Here is a 23,649-nt window from a genome sequence, read left to right as displayed (position 1 = left end):
TGTTTATAATTATGCCGGATACGGAAAGTGATTAAGGATTTCACGTTGTGGGAGCTGGCCGATCTTCCCGGAGAGTTCCAGTCAACCCTGAGTCGAGCCGAACCGAGCCGAGCGATGCCAGCTGTGTGGGACGGAGTCATCCGAATGTCATCCAGGTACATCAAATCCCCACACGATGCTGGTGAACAGGCCAACATTTATTGTAATTATGATTTTGCCACGGGTTTGTTTTTGATAAATGTTTGACTAATAACAAATTATGTTTTCAATGGGATTTGATTAAGAAATGGTTTTGGGTTTGGTTTAAGCTCCACTAACAACAAGTTCCGGCTAAAAGTTTGTCTGCACGCCCTCTGCTGAGAAAAGGAGCAATTGCACTTCAGAACCAACAAATAAACCTATTCAACCTGATCAGTTGTATCAGGCGCCACCTACAGGTTAACAGACACTGAACCATTTTATAAATGTGTGTAGTTTCATAATTGGCTTAGCTTTAACAAAATGCAAACCCTATTTTCAGTTTCAATTAATAAACATTAAAAATACAATAAAGATTATTTATATTTAATGTAACAGAATATTCTTCTAATTAGCAGTAGCAGCTAATCAAGTCTATATAACTTACTGCTGTTAATCAATTGCTTCTCTCTCAGTGGTGTTGGGGTTTCACAACATATTTCCATGGTAAAATATACAGAAGAAAACTATAGGAGCAGAAGAACAAGATGTTGACTTTGTTTTTTATTTTTCCTCCTAAGAAGATACAGTACAGATTTTGACATTGCATGTCAAATGCTGAAATTTTGTTTAGAAATTTCCAACTAGTTTCTTTGATTTGTCATACAGAAACACACTCGGTAGATCCGTTTTTATAGCGACAACTACTGCAACAAGTCCAAACTTTTGGTCTAAAGCGCCACAATCGATTACAATGAGAAACCTTCCAGACAGAAATACGTTGCTGTGACTTTAAGATGTGTTTCCTATGCAGTTTCAAATGAGGCTGCAATCTTCACTGAACCCGATCTAGATGGCTGTGTAAATTAGCTAACGTCTAACAATTACATACATGACATACATGACAAACCCACTCCATACGAGTGCAGCAAATATAAAAGACATGGAAAAAGAAATAAAATTAAACATCTCATGGACATTAGGTCGTAACATACTTGCAATTCATAAAAAGGAAAGACAAACAGGGAAAGGTGGAGGGTGTTGGCAGATTTAGTCTTCTTTGTCCAAGATGGCCTTCACATCTGCAAACACCTGAAAGAGAAAACAAAAAAAATAGGTCAAATGATATTTTTTTTTTATAAAGCACAACAGAATCTATTGTTTGTAGTCTCATTAATCCAGTCTTAAGTAATCGGGTTATTTTTGTTACTTGTTACTAATAATTTCATTTAGAATAATAATGTAAATCTTATGGGATTTTTCAGTTACAGTTTATGATGCCTTTCTATTTACTTACCACCTCCACCGAACGAGAGGCATCTACTCTGCACACCTTCCCAAGTTTTTCATACAGCTCAATGATTGGTCGCGTAGACTGTTGGTAGGTTTGGATTCTGCATCGAAGGAGAGAATGTTCTCCGTTATTGGGGTCAGGGGACACAGGGGACCCAATGGAGCAACAAAATAGGTCAAAACACAAGTGCAGGTACGTGACAGTGTGTTAAATGGGTTACAGACAGATCCATACAGACCCAACCAGCTGGTTCTGAGTGTTATTGAGAGAAAAATCAACCGTTCAATCGATCTCGTAGGGCAGCGGCGGACATTCGAGCAGAAACATTTCAAGAACGTAATGTGTGGAATGTTTTGCCGATCATCTCTGGACTTCACCTTTTCTCCAGACTTTCTCTGTTGTCGTCTGTGCGTCCACTGCTCTTCCCCCGTTCTAGACACCTTTGAATGCAGACCTGTGGAAGAACACGATTGTCTTAAAACTCAAACTCTGCTCGTAGTGCAGATTTGAAACAGGTTAAGCTTTAACTTTCGTATTCCTGGAGCTGACCTCGGTGCTGCAGTCGAAAAAGAGCACAAATTTAACGTCGGCTTTGTCCTTCATGACGTTGTTCCAACCCTGGAGGTTGTCCTCGTTGCGGGGAAAGCCGTCGATGAGGAACCGAAACTTTTTCTCATCCTTTTGCATAGTCTCTTCCATCGCCTTAAAAACAGAAACAAAACAAAACATTTCGACTCAACATGAATTTATTGAAATGATGTGTTTAAAAACGTCCTTAAAATACTCCAAGGCTGCAAGTTTAAGTGAATGTTCTATAACAATAAATGACAATTTACATATCCAAACATGAGTTCAAATCAAATATTTGAGCTTCCAGATTCTTCAGTAGAAATGAATGATCCATCAAACAGATACTGTGTGCTCATAAATATATGTACAGTTAGAAACAAATTCAAATTTCAGTCATATTTCAGCACACACCTTCCTGAGGAGGTTGATAGTAATTTCCACTGGGACAATTTTGCCCTCCTTGATGTAGCTGGCAATGAGCTGTCCAAACTCTGAGCCCTCTCTGGCCCGCTCTGCTCTCAGCAGGTCCCCAGCAGACAAGTGGGTGTAGCTGTAATTCTAAAGAAACAAAAAAACAAACAGAGTTTAATCCTGCAATCAATCTTTACCATGGACACAAGGTTGCATATCCTATGACAACTGGCCAAATTCAGACCAATTTCTTCTGCACACACAAGTCAGGAAAATCAAGTTCGTCTGCCCTGAATGAATAGAGTCTATTTGTAGCCGTCATTCAGGCCTAACCACTGCAGATAAAAACACACAGTTTTCAGGGAGCAAAAATGGTTCTTTAAAAAAAAAGTCGTATTAAAAGACATTATGTGAGTACGCTCAATCAGTGCTAAACTATTTTATTCATTACCTGTAATAGTAATAATATTCAACGGTTGTGTTAGCTTACACAACATTCTCTGATTTTGACTGATTATTCTAAGTGTTTGTTGACATATACAACAAGAAAAAAGCAAGTTTCTGGGGTTTATTGACATTTTTCCTCTGCTGTCTACATTGGAGCGAGTTGTAATATCAACGTACGTGGAGACAGGGGCGACCAGGTGTTACAAGTTAAAGGTGAAAAGGTTTAGTTCACTGGTCCAGACTTTTCCTCCATCATTACCTAATCTCCTCTGTTTAGATTAGACCTCACGTTGTACACGTAGCAAATGTCAATATTAAACCTTGCTTGTTGTTTAAACAGTGTCTTTAATAAAAGGTCTTTCAAAACGAACCCTATTTACACAGGGCTACGTCACATGAATGTTGACAACCTGACGTTAGGGCTGCACTTTTACAACTTACTCCGGGTTTGTTTAGCTACACATATACAATAAACTATGTGTGGCTAGCTAGCCAGCTAGCATCACTGATTCATCTCGGAGAACAACCGGAAGTAGTAACGATTCCGACACTGGCCTATAAAAAGGCTGGAAATAAGGCCAGCGTTCAGCGTGAGACCTAACAGATACTTCTAACGCCATTATGGCTACATTTTGAATGTAAAACTCGCCAGTTTTCATTGTTCTGTAGCTCGTCATCTCCCATAATTACCTCCACGATATTGGAGCACTGAGTCCCTTTGCCGGCACCAGGCCCTCCCAGCACGAACACAACCTGCGGCTTCATCATCAATGACACTCTGTGCAACAAGCTCGGCGCCCTCTGAGACACGACACTGAAGAGACGGCCGATCATAAACCAGCGCCACTGGCTACTGACGTAAACCAGCAGGGTTGGGCGCGGAAGGGCAAAGGACAACTGTTGTAGCAGTGACCAGTAAATACGTGACGCTGGAGATGGGAAGAAGCGGAAGATGTAAAAGCTAAGCGAAGACACCGCTTCCGCTGTTGATTTCCTCCACCAATCACAACTCCACAGGCACGTGACGTATGTCGTAAATACGCTCATTATAATTTGCTCCCGTTTTTTCACGCCTATTTTTTTTAAATTATTTTTCTTTTACAAAAGATTTAAATAATACTTGAGATGTGTAAACGTTTTTTCTTAATTTATTTTAATGTTATACACATTTAAAGCTGCCATGTTGTGAAACGAAACGAAACAAAGACAATGATGTTTTATGTTTACATCTCTTTTTTCTTTTCCTTCTTCTCAAATATTCATTCGTTTTAACTGTGATACCTGCAGCTTCTCAACATCGGTGAACACTTTTAGTTTTAGTTATTATTAAATCTTAAAACTGTCTTTTTTTATTTTGCGTTTCTACACAAAAGGACCAGTGAAAGTTCTATGAATAAACGCTTCTGACAAATTACCACATGTTGACTGTGAAGTGCAACTTCTAACTTAAAAAAAAACTTCTGAATTTTGTCAATAGTAAATGGCCATTGATATTAGTGCAATAACAGTGTGCAAATTTGTGATTGGTGACAAACTTAAATTATTGTTTTTTTTACTTTGATTTTATGCATTTGTTTATTTATTCAAATGTGCAAATGGGAAGAAAAAAAATCTTCACACCATGATGTCAGTAACAGTATTCCACCCTCTCTTGGGGCCGAAGACGTCCTGGTAGCGCCCCTGCTTCACAGCAGCAGCTGGGTGTTGCCCCTCCCCTGCCTCTCCAGCATCAGCAGCACCTTCCAAGCCGAACGGGTCGAGCTGCGGCTACAGGAGAGGCAGGAGGACAGTAATGATGGTGCCCTCCGCTCCGTGATGGCTGTAGAAGGCAGCGAGGAGACACCACTGACTTAGGGAGCGCCGGTTTGGGAGCAGACGGTGTTTTTTTTGTTTTTGTTTTTTTTGTCAGCACGTCCCTCTCTCTTCGCTGCTTCCATTCATGATGCACCATTCATGCGTCCTCAAGAATGGCAGCCAGTGAGGAGAAAACACGATCGCCGCCTTTTTGTAGTTCATCTTTTATTAGGACACACTTTGATGGGCCGTCTTTTCATGTAGGTCAAAGTGATGGAGAGCCAGACTGTGCCTTCTTCTGAGGGCACAGCTCGAATGTAGGGCTGCTACAGGATAAAGGGAAGCAAATCAAAAAGACACCCTGCCCCCCTCCCTCCCTCCCTCCCTCTCTCCCCTCCTCTGACGCACCTGGTCGCCCCTGTCTCCACCTGACATGACAGCGCGGAGCGGAGAGCGCAGCAGCAGCATCCAGTGCCACCGACGTGCGGCTGGACGTTTGGATTTGACGCGGAGGAGTGGAGGCAAGGTGGAGGAGAAGGAGCAGCAGCAGCAGGAGCAGCTCAGAGGAGGTGGAATTACAGTTTCTGGGGACGAGCGCCAAGGGCAGTGCGGCAGTCAGCAGGCAGACCGGGGGGAGGAGGCTGCAGAGATGTGTGATCCTTCCCTCCTGTAGTCCCTACTGCGCTCTCACCTCCTCACCATCCCACCCTGAACATAATGGATGGCTGTTTTTCTGTTTGATCAGTAGTGACTGGGATGGCTCCTATCTTTGTCTCCTCCTCACCCCTTCTCCAACACTCACCGTGATGATGGGCAAGTAAAAGATTAGATCTGCTCTTCCAGCAAGGGTGGAACCCGAAGGGCGACCGATGTGCATACTGGCCAGGTATCATTTGTTCCCTTCTTTTCTTGTTTTGCTCCCTTTGCTCGTCGCCTGCACTATGGGCTGTATTCAGAGCATTGCATGCAAGCCCCGCATCAGACGGGAGAACATCGTGGTGTACGAGGTGTCAGCCTCTATTGATCAGTGTCCCACCATCATTGAGGAGAACTCACCCATCGTCCTCCGTTACAAGACGCCTTACTTCAGGGCCTCAGCTGGGGTCGTGATGCCGCCGGTGCCCCGTAATGAGACCTGGGTGGTGGGCTGGATCCAGGCTTGTACCCAGATGGAGTTTTTCAACACATATGGTGACATTGGAATGTAAGTTGCAAAAAGAACACCAACAGACCGAAAGTGCATGTGCGTTTGGACACGGTGGAGGATGTTGACAAACTTTGGGAATCCTCCGTTTAAAATCTGACCTTCCCGTTCACAGCCCCCATGTCGAAGATGTTGTTTTAGCGTTCTGTAAATCTCTTTACACACATTTAATCGCTTCTCAAAACATCGCTGTGACCCAACACGATTCCAAGCAAATGCTTGCTTTTACCCACCCACCCCTTTGTCGATCCCTCGTTACTAACCCTCTCTCACTTAGAACATCTGCTCCTCAAAAGGCCCCTCGCTCTGACATCTTCCATTTCTACTCACAGGTCCAGCTGGGAGATACCAGAGCTGCGCGAGGGTCGAGTCAAGGCCATTAGTGACTCCGATGGTGTCAGCTATCCCTGGTACGGCAACACCACAGAGACCGTCACTCTAACGGGCCCTACCTCCAAACCGTCCCGCCTGACTGTCAGCATGAATGACAACTTTTACCCCAGCGTGACCTGGGCGGTCCCCATCAGCAACAGCAACACGCCCATGCTGACCCACATCACCAGGGACCAGAGCTTCATCACCTGGCTAGTGGCGATGAACTCTGTGACCAAGGTCAGACAAGAAACACGCAAACGAAACTTTGTTCTTTTTGCTCGGCCTCCAACTGATCTGACCGAGAAACGTAGCAGTTTTCAGATCAAAGTTCTGACCCGGAGAGTGAGGACAGTAGGAAGACATATTTTCCAAACATAGACCTGGTTATTCTGCTGATGTTTTTTTAACAGATAAACTGATTGCAATTGGCAGGACATCACAGTCTGTAACAGACAATGTTGTCCCTTTTTTTTTTCCTGTTTCCATTAACCATCCTGACAGTCAGCGGTGAGACAAATAACGATTACAAACTGCGCTGGCATGTGTCCGTGATCATTTGGGACTTGCACACCTTGCACCAATTACAGCCGACAACATCAAGCCCCTGTCTTCCTCCTTGAGAAGTAAATTACTTTCCTCAGAAGCAGTGAGAAGAAGTCATTAAAAAGGAAACAGGAACTCCTCCTTGGCTCTAAACGTAATAAAATACAGTGTTTATATTGTCAATCAATACAGCTTGCAACAAAAAAAGGTATAGTACCATATTATACACAATATATACTACTATAAAAATGTTAAGTTGAAGTTGAAGCACTGAAAATAGAAGCTGCTTTAAGTAGGAAAACGTGCTAGTATGTGATCATTTTTCCTCCAATTTTCTGCAAACTATTTTAGCTACTATGACATTTAGCATTTTTTTTCTATTTGATTAAATTTCTCATTGATGTTTTCAGGTCCATAACTTCAGGTATATCAGCTACCAGGACGAAGCTTTCTACTTTGTTTAAAGTTTTGCCCGATTTAACTACAAATCCATATTATTTTTGTAACACCAGGGTTTTAGTCTGATACGTCAAGTCTTCATCCATCAGCAGCTACTCTTAGTCTCTGATCCATCTGTACGTACAACACATACTCCATTCAGTGTCGTTGTCTTCTTCCAGGAGCGTATTGTGTTGCAGACGGTCCGGTGGCGGATGCGGGTGGACATAGCCGTGGATCCAGACATGCCTCTGGGCTCTCGGGCTTCACTCATAGGTCGTTCCTACCAGGAGCAGCCGCACATCCTTAACTACCAGGAGCCCATTCCTCCCAACGCGCTGGGGAGGCCGAACGCCAATGACGCCCAAGTGCTAATGTGGAGGCCACGAAGAGGGGCGCCACTAGTAGTCATACCAGCCAAATAAAAAGGCAGGACACAGAGAAACTTCAAATGGTTCCTTTCTGCGGAAAAGGGATGATTACGTTTGATGAAGTTGCGAATCGTATCGAAGAGAGAACAGACAGTTTTCCCGCGATGAAGACACTGTTGGATCTTTCTCTCTATGAGTCGTAAATGGATCAATAAAACGCAGCACAGTGGATGGTAAATGCTGAATTGGACATAGAAGAGTGTCTGGGAGAAAGGTCTGCAGTAAACAAGTGTCATCAACCTTGAGTCGCTTCAAGGATTTTTTTCAAGTCCCTGTTGCCGCTGAACTGCAAGAAAAACGTTATGCCTGCTTTTTAGTAAGATTGAACACTGTTTTCAGGACTACCATGGAGGTATTAGTCTGCAGCCAGAACTGCATCCTGCATCCTAACATAGATCTTATTGCATGAGAGATGGAAAGAAAAATGTTTTTGAGAAGTTTTTTTTTTTTTTTTTACAAATGACAGTAAGAATGATCAAATATTAATTTTCTTTGGGAAAGTGAGCCAAATCTTAAATCTTGTAAGCACCAAAAGCATCTTCAGAACATCCAGTTACAACATTAAGTGATGTATTACTTGAGTAAGATTTATGAGTCCTTTTAGGTTGAAATACTGACATGCATTACATCCAAAGATTGTTTTAAGACTTAAACAGATCTGCTGTAGTTGCCATTGGTCTGTTTTGGGAACACACCAATCTTATGCACAAAACATTTTCATGCCTCTATAGTGCAGCTGATATTGTATCCAGATGGATTATGAACCAACAAAAAAGACGAGCTTCACTTGCTTCCAAATTAAATGATTTTTTAAAAAAAAACACTTTTTTTTTTTCACCTGTGCTTTCAATTAATGACTGGAAAATGTGCCGGTAAAAAAGGTGATAGCAGCAACAGCCACACCATGTCACAGTAGGAACCTGTCGACTGGTTTATTTATAGGTTGATATGTTCTGGGTCAACCAAAAAAAAAAGATTATATATATATATNGTTACTTTCATCTGGAGGAAAGTACCATGTGCTAATGGAGCACCCTTTTTCACAGGTGTTTTCAGAGCACCCTTTTTTCAGAAAACACCCCCCTTGTTTTCACTGTTTTGGTTTAGCCCAACCCACAGCTCGAAGAACCTACAAGAAACATACAGTATATCCGGTGGTTTGCTGAATATTTATTAAATTAAATTAAATTAAATTTTAAGTGTTTCATTTAAAGCCAGTCCTCCTCCTACACCATGTCAAAGACACTGACAGTTTGGCAGCATTTTACAAAAAAAAAGACAACCGAAAATAATCGAATGAAAAGTTAGCAAGCAACAGTTGGCCTATCACAGCTCGACAACAAACATGGCATATCACCAAAAACCGGTCAGCAAACCTGTCTGTCAGTTATTATAATATGACAAAATCAATCAGATAAATATTCCTCAATAGTTTTACTGCTGATATCACTAGTTATCATATCTCATATCTCTATATTTGTGGAAATCATGGACTGTGTCCGAGTCTCTTAAGTGCGTAATTAATTTCAGTGCAAAACAATTAGGCCAAAACCGATTTATTATAAAGCTAATAGACTATTAGTCTTTATGTTTAGTTTTAATTAATTTAGGTGGACAATACTGTAGTCTTTTAATTAATTTAGGTGGACAATACTGACAAGCACTGCTTAGTTTCCTTATTTAAGCTGAACTCTTTAATAATAAAATAAAGGTTGACCCAAAACACACTATTTCTATGATGTTTGGTCTGTTGAAGGGGGAAAAAAAGTTTAATTCTACAACATAACACCAATATAAGGATGCAATTTTTATTGTTTTGGGGGGTAATTTTGCCAACTTTACAATAAAATTGTGTTTTTTATGAAGCGGTGTTACAATGTGCTATTGTGTTTTACAGAGACGGTTTATTCAGAGAGAGGCCTGACTGTGACATCGTCTGGACTCAGGCCTGGTCTCTGCCTGCCACTCCATACATACCACATGACTCATCCTCCATCTGTGCTTCCCTCCAGGTTTGCACCTTACCTTTCCATCTGCCTCCTCTTTTCCTGCCATCACTGTTTCCTTAAAAAAAAAAACCTATTTCTCCTCGCCTTAATAAACTGTTGTGTACATCTGGCTAAATGTTGTATGTCAGCGCCACTGTTTAAAAAAAAAAAAAGCCTGACATCAGCATATTCACATATACACAGTTCAAAAGTGGTCGTATTGATTTAATGGGTCTTTGTTGAATTCTGCACTGCACCTCATTCAGAATCGGTTTCTATGGCGACTCTTTTGGTTATCCAAATGTTCAAAATATTCATGGACCTCACCAGCTGTGTGTGAATGTGTGTGTGTGAGATTAATTCATTGCTTTCACTTTGAAGTAAGAAAAAAAAGGGCTTTATTTTGCATTAAAAAAAAGAAATGTTCATTTTGAATTAGAGGGACTCTTTGAGCTACAAGATCAAAACAGTCACATCCCATAATGTACAAAAACAGCATTGTCAGCATTTCTATACAGAGAAAATCCTTTCTCATTACAGCAGGTTAACTTCATATTTAGCACTGTGTGGAAGCCCTTTCCAAGGACATGTGTCCCAGCATCACTAATACTCCTCATATTATAATACATAACACATTGTACCTAACAGAAATGTTTAACATCCAACCACTGATTTAATGCTTTCTTATAATGATCCCTTAAAGGTTCATCATCTGGAATATATTACTATGACCATGTCATCAAAGACTAAATGTGTAAAAATACAAACAGCCAACCTGACATTTTACTCAGCAGTAAACAGTGTCAGGTCCAAAGTGAAAAATTCAGGTCTTTTTTATAGATAAAAATATTCTTTAAACCCTGTCAAAACTAACCAAAAAAGTACAAAGTTACAAATCTTCGTTTCCTGTCACGGTGTAATATTCACAGTGTCTGTGGAAATATAAATATTTTCAGCAGTATTATTGGCTTGTTTTTCTTCTGTTTTACTCAGTGTATGGCATGTGTTGGCTGCCAGCACCGCTACAGACACACAGTTGGTCAGTCTGTACATGTTGATGTCATGACAGACTCAACCAAAAATGTACACTATGTGTACAAGCTTACAAATAACAGGGTCTGCAGTTGTAATTGTCTCGCTACATTTCACTTCTTAGGTCTGGTAGCAAGGTGGCAGTGTTGTAAATTCGGCCTGCAGTACCCAATATGTCCGCCAGTGGCCACTGTTTTACATAATGCAGTTTAGGATTGCACATACAGCACAGAATGTGGTCATTACAGTAAACGTGTGCGTCTGTCCAGAGCGTTCCTCAGACTTGGGCTCCAACTTCTGCCCACTCCTGGTGACACGAAGTTCACAGTCCATTGAAATCCGTGTTTGTTTGTTTTCAGTTTTCAGTCTTGACAGTGATAAGAGGGGGAGGTTTGCACTGGTAGCTGTAGAGAAATGTGGCAGTAATAACCAGCACCGCCCCTAAAAAAAATGTTCTAAGGGAAGGGCAAGAAACAAAGATAAGATAAGATTAGAACAAAGACGATGAACATCGATGAAAACGATGTGAACATTAATTCACGAACTGAAAGACAATGTGGTGTCTTTAAGCTGCTGTGAATGTTTAGAAAATACATTCAACAATTTCTGGCTGTCACTTATGTTCATTAATTAATCCTCTTCCTGCTTATCTTTTTTTTTTCTCCAGGTCCTGGGAGGAGCTGAACCAAGCCAAGCAAATAGAGACAAGGTACTTCCTGGAGAAGTGAACAATTAATTATTAATTAGCTGCTTAAGTTAAGCTAAATTTAAGTTATTTGTGGGGTAGATTTTCACTGTTTATCTCTAATCATTTGGTTAACCTATTGGTTAACTAGTTTCTGTTTTATTGTTAGCTTTAATTTCCCTGGTATCAAACCTTTCACTGCAAATGGAGTGTGACAGAAAGGCTTGACTCACTCAGTAGGATTGAAGTCTTTCAACAGGAAATATGAAATGACCGCAGAAGCAATGATGGACAGTGAGGTAGCAAATCCTTTGAGGATGTTGTCTGCGTATTTAATGACCACTGCAATGACCAGTCCTCCCACCGCCTGTGTAGAGAGTGTCAAAATGACAATAAACAATATATATGAATAGATCAAACAGCATTGATAAAAAAAATAAATGAATGTAATGAGCGAGGAGAGTCAAACCTGCAAGATGATGACAATGTAGGTTATAGTGTTGTAACCTTGAAATACCCCTGATTCTCGTATTTTGTCATAATCATAAATCACCATTCCTGTCATGGCAAATATGAAGCCAAACACACCTTGGAGACAAAACAAAACGAGCATTTTTTTAAATTCCTGTAATTCTATATTTAAATATCTAGTCGTGCTCTCTCACCAAGCTGTATGTTACGGACCCAGACGCTCTGCTTTGTCTCCTTGAGGATTTTTTCAAAGTAAACTCCAGCAAAGCCGCTGGACACGCAAGCCATGAGCACAGCGACAAGACCCACGAACTGGGAGCTGGCAGTCAGGCTTTTCTGCTCGTCTTGAGTACTTTGCGGCAACTGGTAGGAAAATAAAACATCAGATATAAATGTCCGTGTACAGAGAAGAAACTGTATAAATGTACAAGATTCTCTCTCTGCTCCTTCACCTGCACTAGAGTGACTCCAGCCATGAGGAGGAAAAGGGAGATCCACTGATGGAGACTCAGCTTCTTCCCCAACATGAAGACGGAGAATAACGTGGTGGTAAGAATCTTCAGCTGGTACGTGACCTTCGTGAAGCACAGCACGAAAAAAACACGTAAGGAACGGCTGGTGAGGTCAGTGCCTTATTACACACTCAGATCTGTGTGTCACCTGATAGGTGGCTCCATCCAGGTTGGACAAGGCGACGTAGAGCAGATTGTTCTGCAGCGTGTAGATCCCTGCAGGGATGGCCAGCTTCATGGTCTCCAGAGGTTTGTTCACTATCTCCTCCTTCAGGAGTCGGTTCATCAGCTTTACACTGAAACCTGGCGGACAGACGGAGGCGTGTTGTTATGAAATCTGAACCGGAAGGACAGAAACGCACACAACGTCTAGACACTCACCGCTGTCTTTGAAAACCAAGAGGATGCAGGTGAAAACCTTCAGCGCCTCAGCACACACCACAGCCGAGGAGGCCAAGTAGCGGGGGCCCAAGTCCTTCTGGGTGCGGGAGTAACGCATCGTGAGCACCAGTGAGGTTGTCTGCAGCACCAGGACCCCCAGGGAGACATACTTCAGCCTGGAGGAGTTCAACACCATGGTGGAAGACTTTGTTTCCAAAACCGGAGCCTTTGGAAAGACAGGAGGGAAAAAAACCCCCACAATTGAACAAAGGTAAATATTATTCTAAGTGAAGACACAGTCAGGTTTCCTGACTCCTCCACGTCAGCATGTTCGTGTAACATCACTAGTGGTCAAAAATGGGTAAAGAAAGAAGTGAGACAGAGATGAGGTGAAGATTTAAGTCAGAAAGAGGAGAAGGGTGGATGAGGGTTTTATGTTGTTAGGCCTGCAGGCCCAGAGCAGGTTCACATGACAAGAAAGAGTCTCCTGTCAGGTTCTCTGGGCTATTATATTAGCCCTGGGGCTGAGTTTTGTTGACAAGTATGCAAATATTTCTGTGTCTACCAATAAGTCATCCACTCATTCCAACATGTCATATCTTATAGACTGCACATCACGTTCAGCCTGGTATTGTCAAACCAATGAAAGATGCTCTTTAAAAGGAATTTCACAACGCCTTGACAAGAGAAGCCACAGTACGAACTAGAAACACAGCACTTTGACCTGATTTGGCTCTGAGTGCTGTGATTTACATCTAGGTTTGCTCAGAAAGGTCCAAACCAATAGGCTTTTTATGACTGAATCAGTTCATTTTTAGCTAATGGCTCTGAGAGGGCTGTAGTAAGCAGTAGTGTAGTATGCACTGCAATCTGCAGTTGCTCTTGTGCAGATTCCATTTCTGCAAAAATGCATTCTAAATGCATGTGAACTTTGCAGTAAATCTTTAAAATTAAATTAATTTAAAAAAAAAAAATTTAATCAAATTGTTTTAATGCATTAAAATAAGATGCTGTACCTGGTCCGGGGGCATAACGGCTCAAGTCTGAAACTGCAGTTGTGGGTAGACGTCTTATCATGTCAGTCCTTGTCCCTCCTATGATAAAAGCTTACAGTCCTCATATTTACGACATCAGCTGATCACCAGAAGGGCAGTCCTGATACTACGCTGACACACCCTGCCCGTTCAGTCCAGGATATTCACACATGATGTAACGAGCCTCCATGTTTAACTTCCAGGAGGTGCAATCCAAATAAACATTAATCAGTCATTTACAAATAGCAGGCTTCAGTTTTGTTCGTTCTAGATCATTCTAAATACTTTTTAGAATTACTAGTCATGGTACACGGTTCCAGTAACAGGTAATCTAACTAATAACTTACTTAATTACACGTTACTGACAATGTAAAGCTGCCCTTTGAAGCTGTTGTCACTTAACTGTCAGCCACAGGAGGGCGCTTTTTCGTGAGGGAGTAGTGCAGGATGATAAAACCACATACTTGATGATAATTGGCTAGGCCAGAGTTAGCTTTCAATGGTAATCCAATCAGACATATTTAAACTAAAAAAAAAAGGTAACGCAGTTACTTTTCCTGGTGACTAGTTACTTTTATAGTGTAGTAATTCAGTTACTACCTGAGTTACTTTTGGGGAGACGTAACTGATAATTACACAGACGTTTCTTTTCCCCTCAACAAGAACCACAAAGTGAGGTATTTTTAATATGCTAACTTCCTTGTGCTGCAGACATTTGGCTGAACTAACCCTGTGTGTCCTCATCACAACCGCACGTGGTTTGGAGAACATTTACAAAACCTGTCGGCTCCCACACCGACTACGACCTGAGCTGCGTGGCCTTGATCAGCATGAGGTCGTAAAAGGTCAGTAGTCACAGTCCCCGCCCAACACTAAAAATCAAATCCCTACATTACGATAAAGAGTTAGCTGATGGTGCCAGATACATTTTTCATTGTGAGTCCACAATGTGCTGCAAATTGAATGTACGTAACCATTCATTCACAACAGTTCAAAACTAGACCATAGGAGACAGGTCGGATCTCGGAAGAAAAAGGAATATTTAACAGTATGATATATTTAATATAATTACAAAGTACTCTCACAGCTATTAATTCCTAAATATAATTACAAAGTACTATTCTGAACATATAGCAAAGTTTAACATGGCAACAACTCTGACTTGTTATTCACCATATTGAAAAATGCAGCATTTCACTCACCTCCTGCAGGCGGTGGTGTCAGATTAGCTCTCTTTTTACATTTTCTTTGTCTGAATGTGTTTCGGTTTCTTTTTCCGTCACTAATCTTGTTTATGAGCACAGGAAGTGCTCATAAACCAACATTTGCACCACGGCTTTAGAAAGTGTGTTGACTACAGTCTCTTGTCCTTGAGCATGACAGTTCAAATAACAAAGATAATATATTGGTTAGTTTTAATAGCAGCAGAAATGTGTATAACTATTGACAATGTTGTTTTTGTGTGTAGAATGGCCTAAATACACAATAATATTTTGTCTTCAGGCGCCACCCTGTCCCAATTTTAAGGACCTTGAGAGTCTGTATTTGGCAGAGACCATCCTGTGAAGCCTCACTACGAACAGATCTATGTTGTAATTGCTTTGAATTTCTAGAGAAATCATCATACAACTACTTGTTTCAATCAGAAATGTTTTTAAAATGTTTCAATAGTAGTACATTTACACGAGTACATTTGAAACAAAAGGTATGAAAAACCCTTTAGTCTTACATTGCTCATTCCTAACTTTAAAAAGTAGACTGAGACTAAAAATGACCTCGTTTTACTCGAAAAAGTTAGACTCGGTAAATGACTTCATTCAGGCAGTGTGTTTTAATTTAAGTTTGTGCCTACATCGATGTGACGTCAGAGGTCCAGTCTGCCAACAGGGGTGTTGACGTGGTTCAAACAACACAGGCAGCCTTTCATTGAGAAGACCTCGCTGCGTGGCTGCCCCTGTCTCTGGGTGGGTACACTCACGTACGTGTACATGCATAAGAAACTCAAACAGCGGACGGTAAAGATGTTGGAAAGTTTGCGACAATTTCTACCATAATCCGACCAGTTACGAATATTACAACTGCTGCTCGGTTTATTTTCTAATAAACCTGTCTTGTTTGAGCAGGAATAGCGGCGTGTGAAGCCAAAGGAGAATGAATGAATGAAATAAAGTTGAAAATGTTCCTATAAAACCCACGTGTTATAAGACAACAAAACTTGATTAGACACAACCTTTCTTCCTTGAGTTAAAATCCCCAAAAAAATGAATGCAGACAGAGTCAAGACAGAGCTTTGAGAGGACCTTAAAACACTTATATCTGCCTCCTAAATAAGTCCGAGTCTGCAGTAGAGTTACCTGAGGAGGTGAGTCTCAGCTGGAGGACATCGGTTGACCAGGTACTGCTCTCGGTATTAGCTGCTTCTCCTCTGCCTTAGCACGACACATATCGGTTAAAACAGGCACAAACACCCGCGGACAAAAAGGTGTCTCAATAACGTAAACGAAGATGCCCCCTCCCCTTCACTCCCAGCCCCGTCTTTCTGAATCTTGAGGACCGCAGACTCCGCAGAACTGGTGACACCTGTTGGAGGAAAAGAAAAACGGCTTTGGGGGTAGGATTTAGTACACTCAAGTTACGTATGATTGAATATTTCATATATTTTTACATTTAATTACATAACGTAATTATTCCCAATCATAATTTATGTTATTACCATAACATAATTATTCCCAATCATAATTTATGTTAAAATTAATTAACAATAACATCAAATTTCACTGAAAGATAAAACATTATACGTATTTCATCGGTACAGTTTCTTGCATTTTTTACCGTCTCCCAGCTAAACTTTGCTTTAACTCTTAAGATCTCTTCATAATAATAATAATGCTGCAATGGTGTTTTATGTAATTGACCGCGAGAGGGCGCTGTATTCTACTTGCCATCGCACCGCACAACAAATCACGAAGAAGAGGGACACGTGCTTCCGGTGTTTTCCAAGGTATGCATTTCCTTTGCGGGGAGACCTGTTTTTTATCCGCGTCGCGTTTGTTGTTAACTGTCTGTAAAAATGGTTCGTAAATTAAAATTTCACGAACAGAAGCTTCTTAAGAAAGTTGACTTTATCAACTGGGAGGTGGACAATAATCTACACGAAGTCAAGGTGTTAAGGAAATATCACATCGAGAAGAGGGAGGACTACACCAAGTAAGTGCTCGTATCTGTTAGCGACTGACAGACTGGTGTAAAACTATAGTCAGTTATTTTATAAAGCCAATGTTATTTTATTGCTACATTAAAACGATAACAGCCACTGATAGCCAACATTCCCTGCAGTAAAAATATTTCCAAACGTCGGTAAACTTGTGTCAGGACTCATTTGTATTGAATGTAAGATATATTTAATTACAGCCACTTTAACTAAGATATAAATTACATGTACGTTTGTTTAATTGCTGGATATTGAGTTGAAGTTATCTCTTGTTTTACTCTAATTGTGTAGGTACAACAAACTGAGCCGTAACGTCCGAGATCTGGCCCAGAAGATCAGAGATCTGGATGACAAAGAGGGCTTCAGAGCCCAGAGTACTCATCGACTTTTGGAGAAGTTGTGAGTGTGCTGGTGTGAAAAACAGACTTGACAGATTTGTTTGTTTTCTTTGCTATAATGATGTTGTGTTCTTGTTGTCTCTCTGAAGATATAGCATCGGCCTTATACCCACCAAACAGGACCTGTCCCTCACAGAAAAGGTCACGGCGTCTTCGTTCTGCAGGTAAAGGATTTAGGACAAACTCAAGTAGTGGATAATAAAAACATTAAACTTCTGTACTTGAGCTTAAAGCTGCTACATCTGCTGCTGTTCTCCTGTAGGAGGCGACTGCCCAGCATCATGTTGAAGCTGCGTATGGCTCAGAACCTGAAGATGGCCATCACGTTCATCGAACAAGGACGTATCCTTCAACAACGTCATGCCTGTTTAATGGAATTTAATCACTTAGTTTTAGTAGCATCTGTTTAGAGGGGGGTGTTGAATTTCCTGCTTTTAATTAATATTTCATTTAAGAGTTTTGACAGACCTTGATTTACTCAAAGATGTACGTGTTGGCCCAGAAGTCATCACTGACCCAGCATTCCTCATCACCAGGTTAGTGTCTACATTGGATTTTTAAAAAAAAACTCACTTATTGTTATCAGACAGTGATATACATATATTTGTGCAATTTCTGTGACCTGTTTTACAGAAATATGGAGGACTTTATCACGTGGGTGGACTCCTCCAAGATCAAGCAGCATGTCATGAATTATAATGAGGAGGTGAGGAGTCATACGAATAGAATCAACAGTTTATATGACAGCCAGAGATGATTCTTTTTATAACATACAATTCATTGTTTCTCCTGCAGAGAGATGACTTTGACCTGCTGGAGTAAGTCAAAATCCAAAGTATTTGCTACACACGGAGGATGGATACCCAAGTCTCTGGATTTGAATTTGAATTTCAGCAATTCTGTTTTCTCTGTCCACTGTGGGGTTTGATTTACCTGGACTCTTTGAAGAGCATAATTTTGTCCTGGATTTTTGTCCATTTAGTTGATCAGATTGATGTGAAGAAGCAGAAGTGCTTGCGTGGACATGATCTGCCTGTCAAGTTCACCTGTGACACAGGACTCCAGACATTTGAATTGATGTTTCCATAAAGGCATTTTTGATTTTTGAGATCATTTATTTGGGTTGTTTGTGTCAGTGTATTGGCATTAGGAAATAAAACAGTGTCATGTGTAGTAGAAACAAACACTGGTATTTATTTTTGTCAAACGCAACAGTGCAGTGTAAACATTGGGGAAAAAAACCCCAAAACATTAAGACTTTATAAACGATTTAATCCAATACTGAAACCCTAACACCAGCATGTAAACAGCTTCTCTCAACATTACAGATGTTACAAATTCTCCACCAAAAGAACACAAAGAAATCCCAGCACATTAGGAAAATATTTGACATCACTTTTGATACTTTAAAAAAAAAAAAAATCCCACCCACAACATCCACAGGAGTAACATTAATGCTTCTGGCACCAAAATAGTTTTATTTTTCAATTTCAGAAATCTATGGTAGCCATTAAAAAACCTTATAGATCAACTTCAAACTGAGCTGTGAGAAACTCTTCGTTCGAGTTACTTCTATGTATTTGGGGCATTAAGGTGGACAAATCATTTGCATAATCTCCAAATGGCCTTAATCACAGCCATTTAGCCAACCTTACTTACCCCACCCCCCTGCTATGCTTATAGGACAGGCCATTAGGACCCTCACCAAGCCTCTCCCCGAATAAATGATAAAGATGCAGCAGGATGAGACAGGACTGACGCCATCTCCTTCCGTGTAAATGTCCGACATTCAGGAGCCATCAGAGCCACCAGAAACGCAGGTAGACGATCAGAGTGATGAAGAAGACGGCCAGAGCAGCCACCTTGGCATAAGTAGAGCGGGTGTTGAGGTAGCTGGCATTGCTGCGATACTTTTTGGACAGGGTTGACAGATTGCTGGCTCTAGTGTCTATAGCTTAAGGGTAAACAAGGAAGGAAAACACATTTGTAGGCAAGTAAATGAGTAGCAGTAGTAGACATTTAAAAACAGTTAGAAATGTGTGATAGGAACTCACAAATTAATTTAATTAATGAATAAATTCATTTCTCATCACTTACCAGAAAGCGCTTCTCCTCTTTGCAGCACCTCCTCAATATTTGCCACCATTATTCTCTGCACGTCCTGCAGTTCTGTGTTGATGCTGCCTAGAGCTCTCCTGGCTCTGCTGTCCACGTACGTTTTCTTGGTTTTCTGAATGTATGTGTCTGAAATAGAGTCCATAATAGAATGTCATGACCTGCCGTTTTCGCCGCAGAGGCGATAACAGGGAAATGGATCGACAAAAGGCCTTACCGAACTCAATGAAAGAGTACGGCCTCGTCGCTGCGTGCGCCTTCCTTCCATACTGGTCGTAAAACTCATTACTGAGGTCTTCGAGGTAGGCGAACGCCATCTTTTTAGGGAATGAATCCTCACATAGGCACAGGTAGCACATGCCCTGTGCTATTAGGTAGCTTCAGGCATAACACGCAACAATAATCAAATACATCATGGACAAAATACTTAATCTTGTACAGAATGTGTTATCTTACTGAAAGTTCATGTCTCCAGCCTCCAGGGTGCAGCGGTCAGGGCTATGGGCATTCAGTTTACGGCAGAGTTGTTTGGCCTGGCTCTGGTACTGCTGGAGGTCTCTTAATGACTGAGAGCAAACCACAAACAGATGCCTGTCAAAACTAAGATGGGAACAATGTCATTGTCATTGTCAACTAAATCTTAAACCTAAACGTCTCCCCTCCTCAAACACACCTACAGAGATGTGATGCGTTTGAAATAGGGGTCAAAGGGCAGAGCTCTAGCTCTGCTGTTCCTTTCACTAAGTTTTTATACCTTGTCAACTTATCTAAGTGTATTACTTGAAAGGTTTTCAGCAAGTCACGTGATAATACATAGTACAATATCACCCAAGAAACCTCTTTAAAAATCAAACACCAATAGTACTTACGAGAATTTTGTTCCTCGAACTCGCTTCAAATACAAAAAACAAATAAAATAAACTATTGAAAGATACTGACCTGCTCATCCTCTTGTATAGACGCAGCCAGCGGCAGTCCGTCCACCACGCGTGCAATCATTGTTAGGTAAATCATGATGCTGGAGGTCCGGCGGCGTTAACGGTCACGTCTGCCCAAATAATCCAGTGCAGGAGAAGGCGGGAGGCCAGGGACTGCCAATAATTTGGATGAAGTAATCAACTTGGAGAGAAAACTTTTAACAAACAGAAGCGGTCGTACAGGCATGGGAAAGTGTCGAAAGTGTTCTTTCGTTATCTTCCTACTTTATCTTGACGCTTGTTGCTGTTGTTTTGGCGTGAGAGTGTAGTCACTTCAAAGTTCAAACTTCATTTTCTGTCACTTGAAAGGCTCAAAAAGTGTTATTTAGACAGAAACAAACGTCACTGCTCGATATTGCTACAATAGACGTCCTCATACTTAGTTAGAGAACTGTTTTGTTAGATTTACGCTTTCTCAACTGATGTTTGAGAAGGAATGAGTTGGACGGAAGTGCCTGGTGCGTCACTAAGTTCAGCCCGGGTGGGAACTCACAACATTCACCGACGCAGCAGCTAATTTTCCACTAGATAAAGTGGGATAAATCTTCTTGAAATCAAACGGAATTATATCGGATGTATCTTAAACATTGAAAAAAATCATGGTGAGATTATTTAATCCGAATCTGTAATTATAGTTTATTAATTATTTTGAGGCGCATCAGGCCATGAGCTCCAGCAGTCCTAGCAGGCATCGGGCAGACGGACTGACGGCGTCTGCGATGCGGATCTGAAAATTGGTCTGTGTCTGGAGCAGAAAAACCCTTTCTAAATTGAAACCAAGGGGAGCAGATCTCGACCATGGATAAATTTAAACGGTAAGATTCATCCCACCACCTCCCCCCGCGTCTGTCTTCTTATAATCTATTGTTTGTTTATTTGGGTCCGTATGGGTGTTCATTAATCGCCGTTCGTTGCCTGTTGGCAGAGGAATGGCTACATGTATTTATTTCGCTATTTTTATACCATCCTTTGCATTTAGAGGCGATTAAGTTGTTTCCTTTCCTCAATAGTTTACCGTTTAACGGTGGTTGACTGTTTATATCTGTGTATCTCTTAAGGTTTTGTATTTCTCAACCCATTTTAGTCACCAATAAATTTAAATGATGGAGCAGCTTTTGTAGATTTATTTATCAGTGTATGTTTTGTTGTGGAGTCAGAATAAAGTGGCACACGTGAGAGGAGCAGCTGACATGGAAGCGCAGCTGGAATCAGCTGTTAATATTCAACCGAATCTCCCCAGGATCAATCAGTATTCTTGACTTAGCCTCCTGCAAGAGAAAGAGAGAAACACGTATGCTGTATGGGTTATAGGATGCCGAAATATGGTGACACTAGGATTTATCTTGACGAGAGATCATTTAAATGACAAAGAATTTAGAATAGCTTCTACCGTTACGCACAATGGCATCATCATTTTCATAATCATTACCAGGTTCTGTGTAGACTGAAAGGGACTTATTGTTGCAGAGCAGCTGGCACCACTGGGCTCTAATCCTGATTGGTGCTTTCTCTCTCTTCTCTGTGGCTGTGTGTGTGTGTTGTTTGTGTTTGTGGAGTGAATCCCAACCAACAACCCCTTTTGTTTTATATATATATGTATATTTTAACTCAATACCTCATGACACTAGTGGTCACTTTGCAGGTGAATGACCTCATGTCACTTGAAGCACTTGTAAATGTATCCAAATATATTTTAATCCTTTTATGCAAAAAGACAACAAATCCATGAAGGACTTCCTTTGGAAGAAGTGAAGATGTGAGAAGACTGTTGCGAACGAGGGACTAGATTATTGTTATTTACTCAAATATACTTTGAGTCTAAAGATATGAGGTGAAATCAAATACAGCTGTTACTGTACATATCCCGTCAAGCTGTGTGTGTGAGTACAACAACTTTGGTTGATAAATATGCAAACGATCTTCTCTGTATGCTGTGCTTAGCTGAACAGAGCAGCTCTGTGCTACTGTAATGGCTCATACTGCTGGTACTTAAGGAGTACGGAGATATTTCCGGAGGCATGTTGTTAAAAAAAAAATCGAGAGCCACTGGTTTAACAACACTCCAGAAATGCAGAGAAAAATAAGAAAAACAGAGAGATGAGTTAGATGTGCAGTAAAAGAGTTCTTTCACAGCACAGGAAGAGATTTACAGGAGATATTGTATTACAGAGCAAAATATAGTCTTTACCACAGCATTGACATTGAGTTTTTGCAGGTGATAACATTTATTCCATCATTCAGCTGTATGCTCATTATAAATGACCTTAGCCAGGAGCATGAGGAAGTAAATAAAGCACAGGTGGGATATAAAAGTCCTATATTTAAAAAAAAACACTCAAATCTGCTCCTTGTTCTGGTGTGATTTGATCGCAGTCTTCATAAAACCGCTGGATCTAATGACACACCGCTCTCTCTTTGTCTTTCTCTCTCTCTCTCTCTCTCTATTATCCACCTCCAGGTGCTACCGTCGTACTCTGGGCTGAAGAGGAGACCGGCTAAAAGAGGAGGAGATGGGCTGCACATCGGCAAAGCAGGTTTCCGCCGTGCCAAACGGTGAGGAGAGCCAGAATAAAGCCTACAGCAATGGGGACCTCCTCTCAGGTCAGTCCGCCGGTGCAATTTTAAAAAAAAAATCAAAATGCGACGAGGGGCTTTTATTTTGACAGTCTGCATCGTTGTGTCATTTTTCTCCTGTTCTTCTGGCTCATAGATGAATACAAGAAAAAAGGAGTGGAGAAATTGAAGTACATCAGTGGAGATCAGGGGGGAGTGGAGAGTCAGGACAGCACAGTGAGTGGCTCAGCTCAGTTACTGTTGTGAATTTGTTTTGATGGAATTACTCCAGTGTGTAAACAGTCAGTAATGATCAGTTTAAATATAAACCTGTGCGACATTCAGCTGTGTAAAGGACGCGTTGACGACATGAGCGTCGCCTCGATCTTTCCTCTTTTCAGGAGAAAAGTGCTCTTCTGGTCAAAGGCCACCATTTGGATGAAAGAGGATCAAATGAAAATGACAAGATGCTGTAAGTAGCACTGAGTAATGATGCAGTATTCGCCCCGCTAATCCCATCTACTCGGCTTCACGTGTCGTGCAGCGGCGGTGAAAACAAGGCTTACAATCTGCTCCGGCTACGTTTGTTTTTCAGAAGCATCCACTCC

The 23,649-nt window shown here is 41.1% G+C and overlaps 6 protein-coding genes and 1 long non-coding RNA gene across 11 annotated transcripts; 4 read left to right on the top strand and 3 right to left on the bottom strand.

The window, feature by feature from the left end:
* Window positions 1-722: 722 nt before the first annotated feature.
* cmpk (cytidylate kinase) lies at window positions 723-3,868 on the bottom strand. Its single transcript, XM_008334099.3, has 6 exons — window positions 3,590-3,868; window positions 2,453-2,599; window positions 2,021-2,173; window positions 1,849-1,925; window positions 1,475-1,571; window positions 723-1,269 (listed from the first exon to the last, which is right to left on the bottom strand). The coding sequence occupies exons 1-6, from the start codon at window positions 3,731-3,733 to the stop codon at window positions 1,228-1,230; spliced, it is 660 nt and encodes a 219-aa protein (XP_008332321.1). The 5' UTR covers window positions 3,734-3,868; the 3' UTR covers window positions 723-1,227.
* Window positions 3,869-4,277: 409 nt separating this feature from the next.
* Window positions 4,278-8,505, top strand: fam78ba (family with sequence similarity 78 member Ba). Its single transcript, XM_008334100.3, has 3 exons — window positions 4,278-5,897; window positions 6,230-6,509; window positions 7,436-8,505. The coding sequence occupies exons 1-3, from the start codon at window positions 5,563-5,565 to the stop codon at window positions 7,676-7,678; spliced, it is 858 nt and encodes a 285-aa protein (XP_008332322.1). The 5' UTR covers window positions 4,278-5,562; the 3' UTR covers window positions 7,679-8,505.
* A 205-nt stretch (window positions 8,506-8,710) lies between these two features.
* On the top strand, window positions 8,711-11,414 carry LOC103396128 (uncharacterized). 2 transcript variants are annotated; one of them, XR_001761662.1, is made up of 3 exons: window positions 8,711-9,294; window positions 9,328-9,696; window positions 11,372-11,414. It is a non-coding gene; the product is annotated as an uncharacterized LOC103396128 (long non-coding RNA). The 2 variants fall into 2 exon arrangements; XR_001761661.2 differs by lacking the exon at window positions 11,372-11,414 and having other exon boundaries at window positions 9,328-10,486.
* Window positions 10,054-16,401, bottom strand: slc35a3b (solute carrier family 35 member A3b). 3 transcript variants are annotated; one of them, XM_008334102.3, is made up of 8 exons: window positions 16,142-16,401; window positions 12,754-12,979; window positions 12,521-12,675; window positions 12,313-12,435; window positions 12,055-12,223; window positions 11,859-11,977; window positions 11,623-11,756; window positions 10,054-11,159 (listed from the first exon to the last, which is right to left on the bottom strand). In XM_008334102.3, the coding sequence occupies exons 2-8, from the start codon at window positions 12,947-12,949 to the stop codon at window positions 11,060-11,062; spliced, it is 996 nt and encodes a 331-aa protein (XP_008332324.1). In that variant the 5' UTR covers window positions 12,950-12,979; window positions 16,142-16,401; the 3' UTR covers window positions 10,054-11,059. The 3 variants fall into 3 exon arrangements, with proteins under 3 accessions (XP_008332324.1, XP_008332323.1, XP_024908121.1); XM_008334101.3 differs by lacking the exon at window positions 16,142-16,401 and adding an exon at window positions 13,770-13,922; XM_025052353.1 differs by lacking the exons at window positions 10,054-11,159; window positions 16,142-16,401 and adding exons at window positions 11,166-11,420; window positions 13,770-13,922.
* Window positions 16,402-16,754: 353 nt separating this feature from the next.
* imp3 (IMP U3 small nucleolar ribonucleoprotein 3) lies at window positions 16,755-18,580 on the top strand. Its single transcript, XM_008334104.3, has 7 exons — window positions 16,755-16,994; window positions 17,290-17,397; window positions 17,486-17,560; window positions 17,659-17,738; window positions 17,881-17,932; window positions 18,030-18,102; window positions 18,192-18,580. The coding sequence occupies exons 1-7, from the start codon at window positions 16,858-16,860 to the stop codon at window positions 18,216-18,218; spliced, it is 552 nt and encodes a 183-aa protein (XP_008332326.1). The 5' UTR covers window positions 16,755-16,857; the 3' UTR covers window positions 18,219-18,580.
* Window positions 18,566-20,941, bottom strand: sec22ba (SEC22 homolog B, vesicle trafficking protein a). Of its 2 annotated transcripts, none has more exons than XM_017042573.2 (6): window positions 20,714-20,941; window positions 20,451-20,602; window positions 19,968-20,111; window positions 19,729-19,889; window positions 19,494-19,640; window positions 18,566-19,350 (listed from the first exon to the last, which is right to left on the bottom strand). In XM_017042573.2, the coding sequence occupies exons 2-6, from the start codon at window positions 20,456-20,458 to the stop codon at window positions 19,196-19,198; spliced, it is 615 nt and encodes a 204-aa protein (XP_016898062.1). In that variant the 5' UTR covers window positions 20,459-20,602; window positions 20,714-20,941; the 3' UTR covers window positions 18,566-19,195. The 2 variants fall into 2 exon arrangements, with proteins under 2 accessions (XP_016898062.1, XP_008332325.1); XM_008334103.3 differs by having other exon boundaries at window positions 19,968-20,077; window positions 20,714-20,936.
* Window positions 20,942-20,986: 45 nt separating this feature from the next.
* zgc:55943 (uncharacterized protein C1orf21 homolog) lies at window positions 20,987-23,649 on the top strand (the record flags this gene model as incomplete). Its single annotated transcript, XM_008334139.3, has 5 exons — window positions 20,987-21,303; window positions 22,947-23,089; window positions 23,199-23,278; window positions 23,443-23,513; window positions 23,637-23,649. Coding segments are annotated over exons 2-5 (255 nt in total), but the record flags the coding sequence as incomplete, so codon positions are not given.

The sequence above is a fragment of the Cynoglossus semilaevis genome, chromosome 20 (genome assembly GCF_000523025.1).
Source record: "Cynoglossus semilaevis isolate Cse_v1.0 chromosome 20, Cse_v1.0, whole genome shotgun sequence".
Taxonomy (NCBI): Eukaryota; Metazoa; Chordata; class Actinopteri; order Pleuronectiformes; family Cynoglossidae; genus Cynoglossus; species Cynoglossus semilaevis.
Note: the sequence above shows the minus strand (reverse complement) of the source record. Positions and strands in the feature narration are given on the sequence as shown.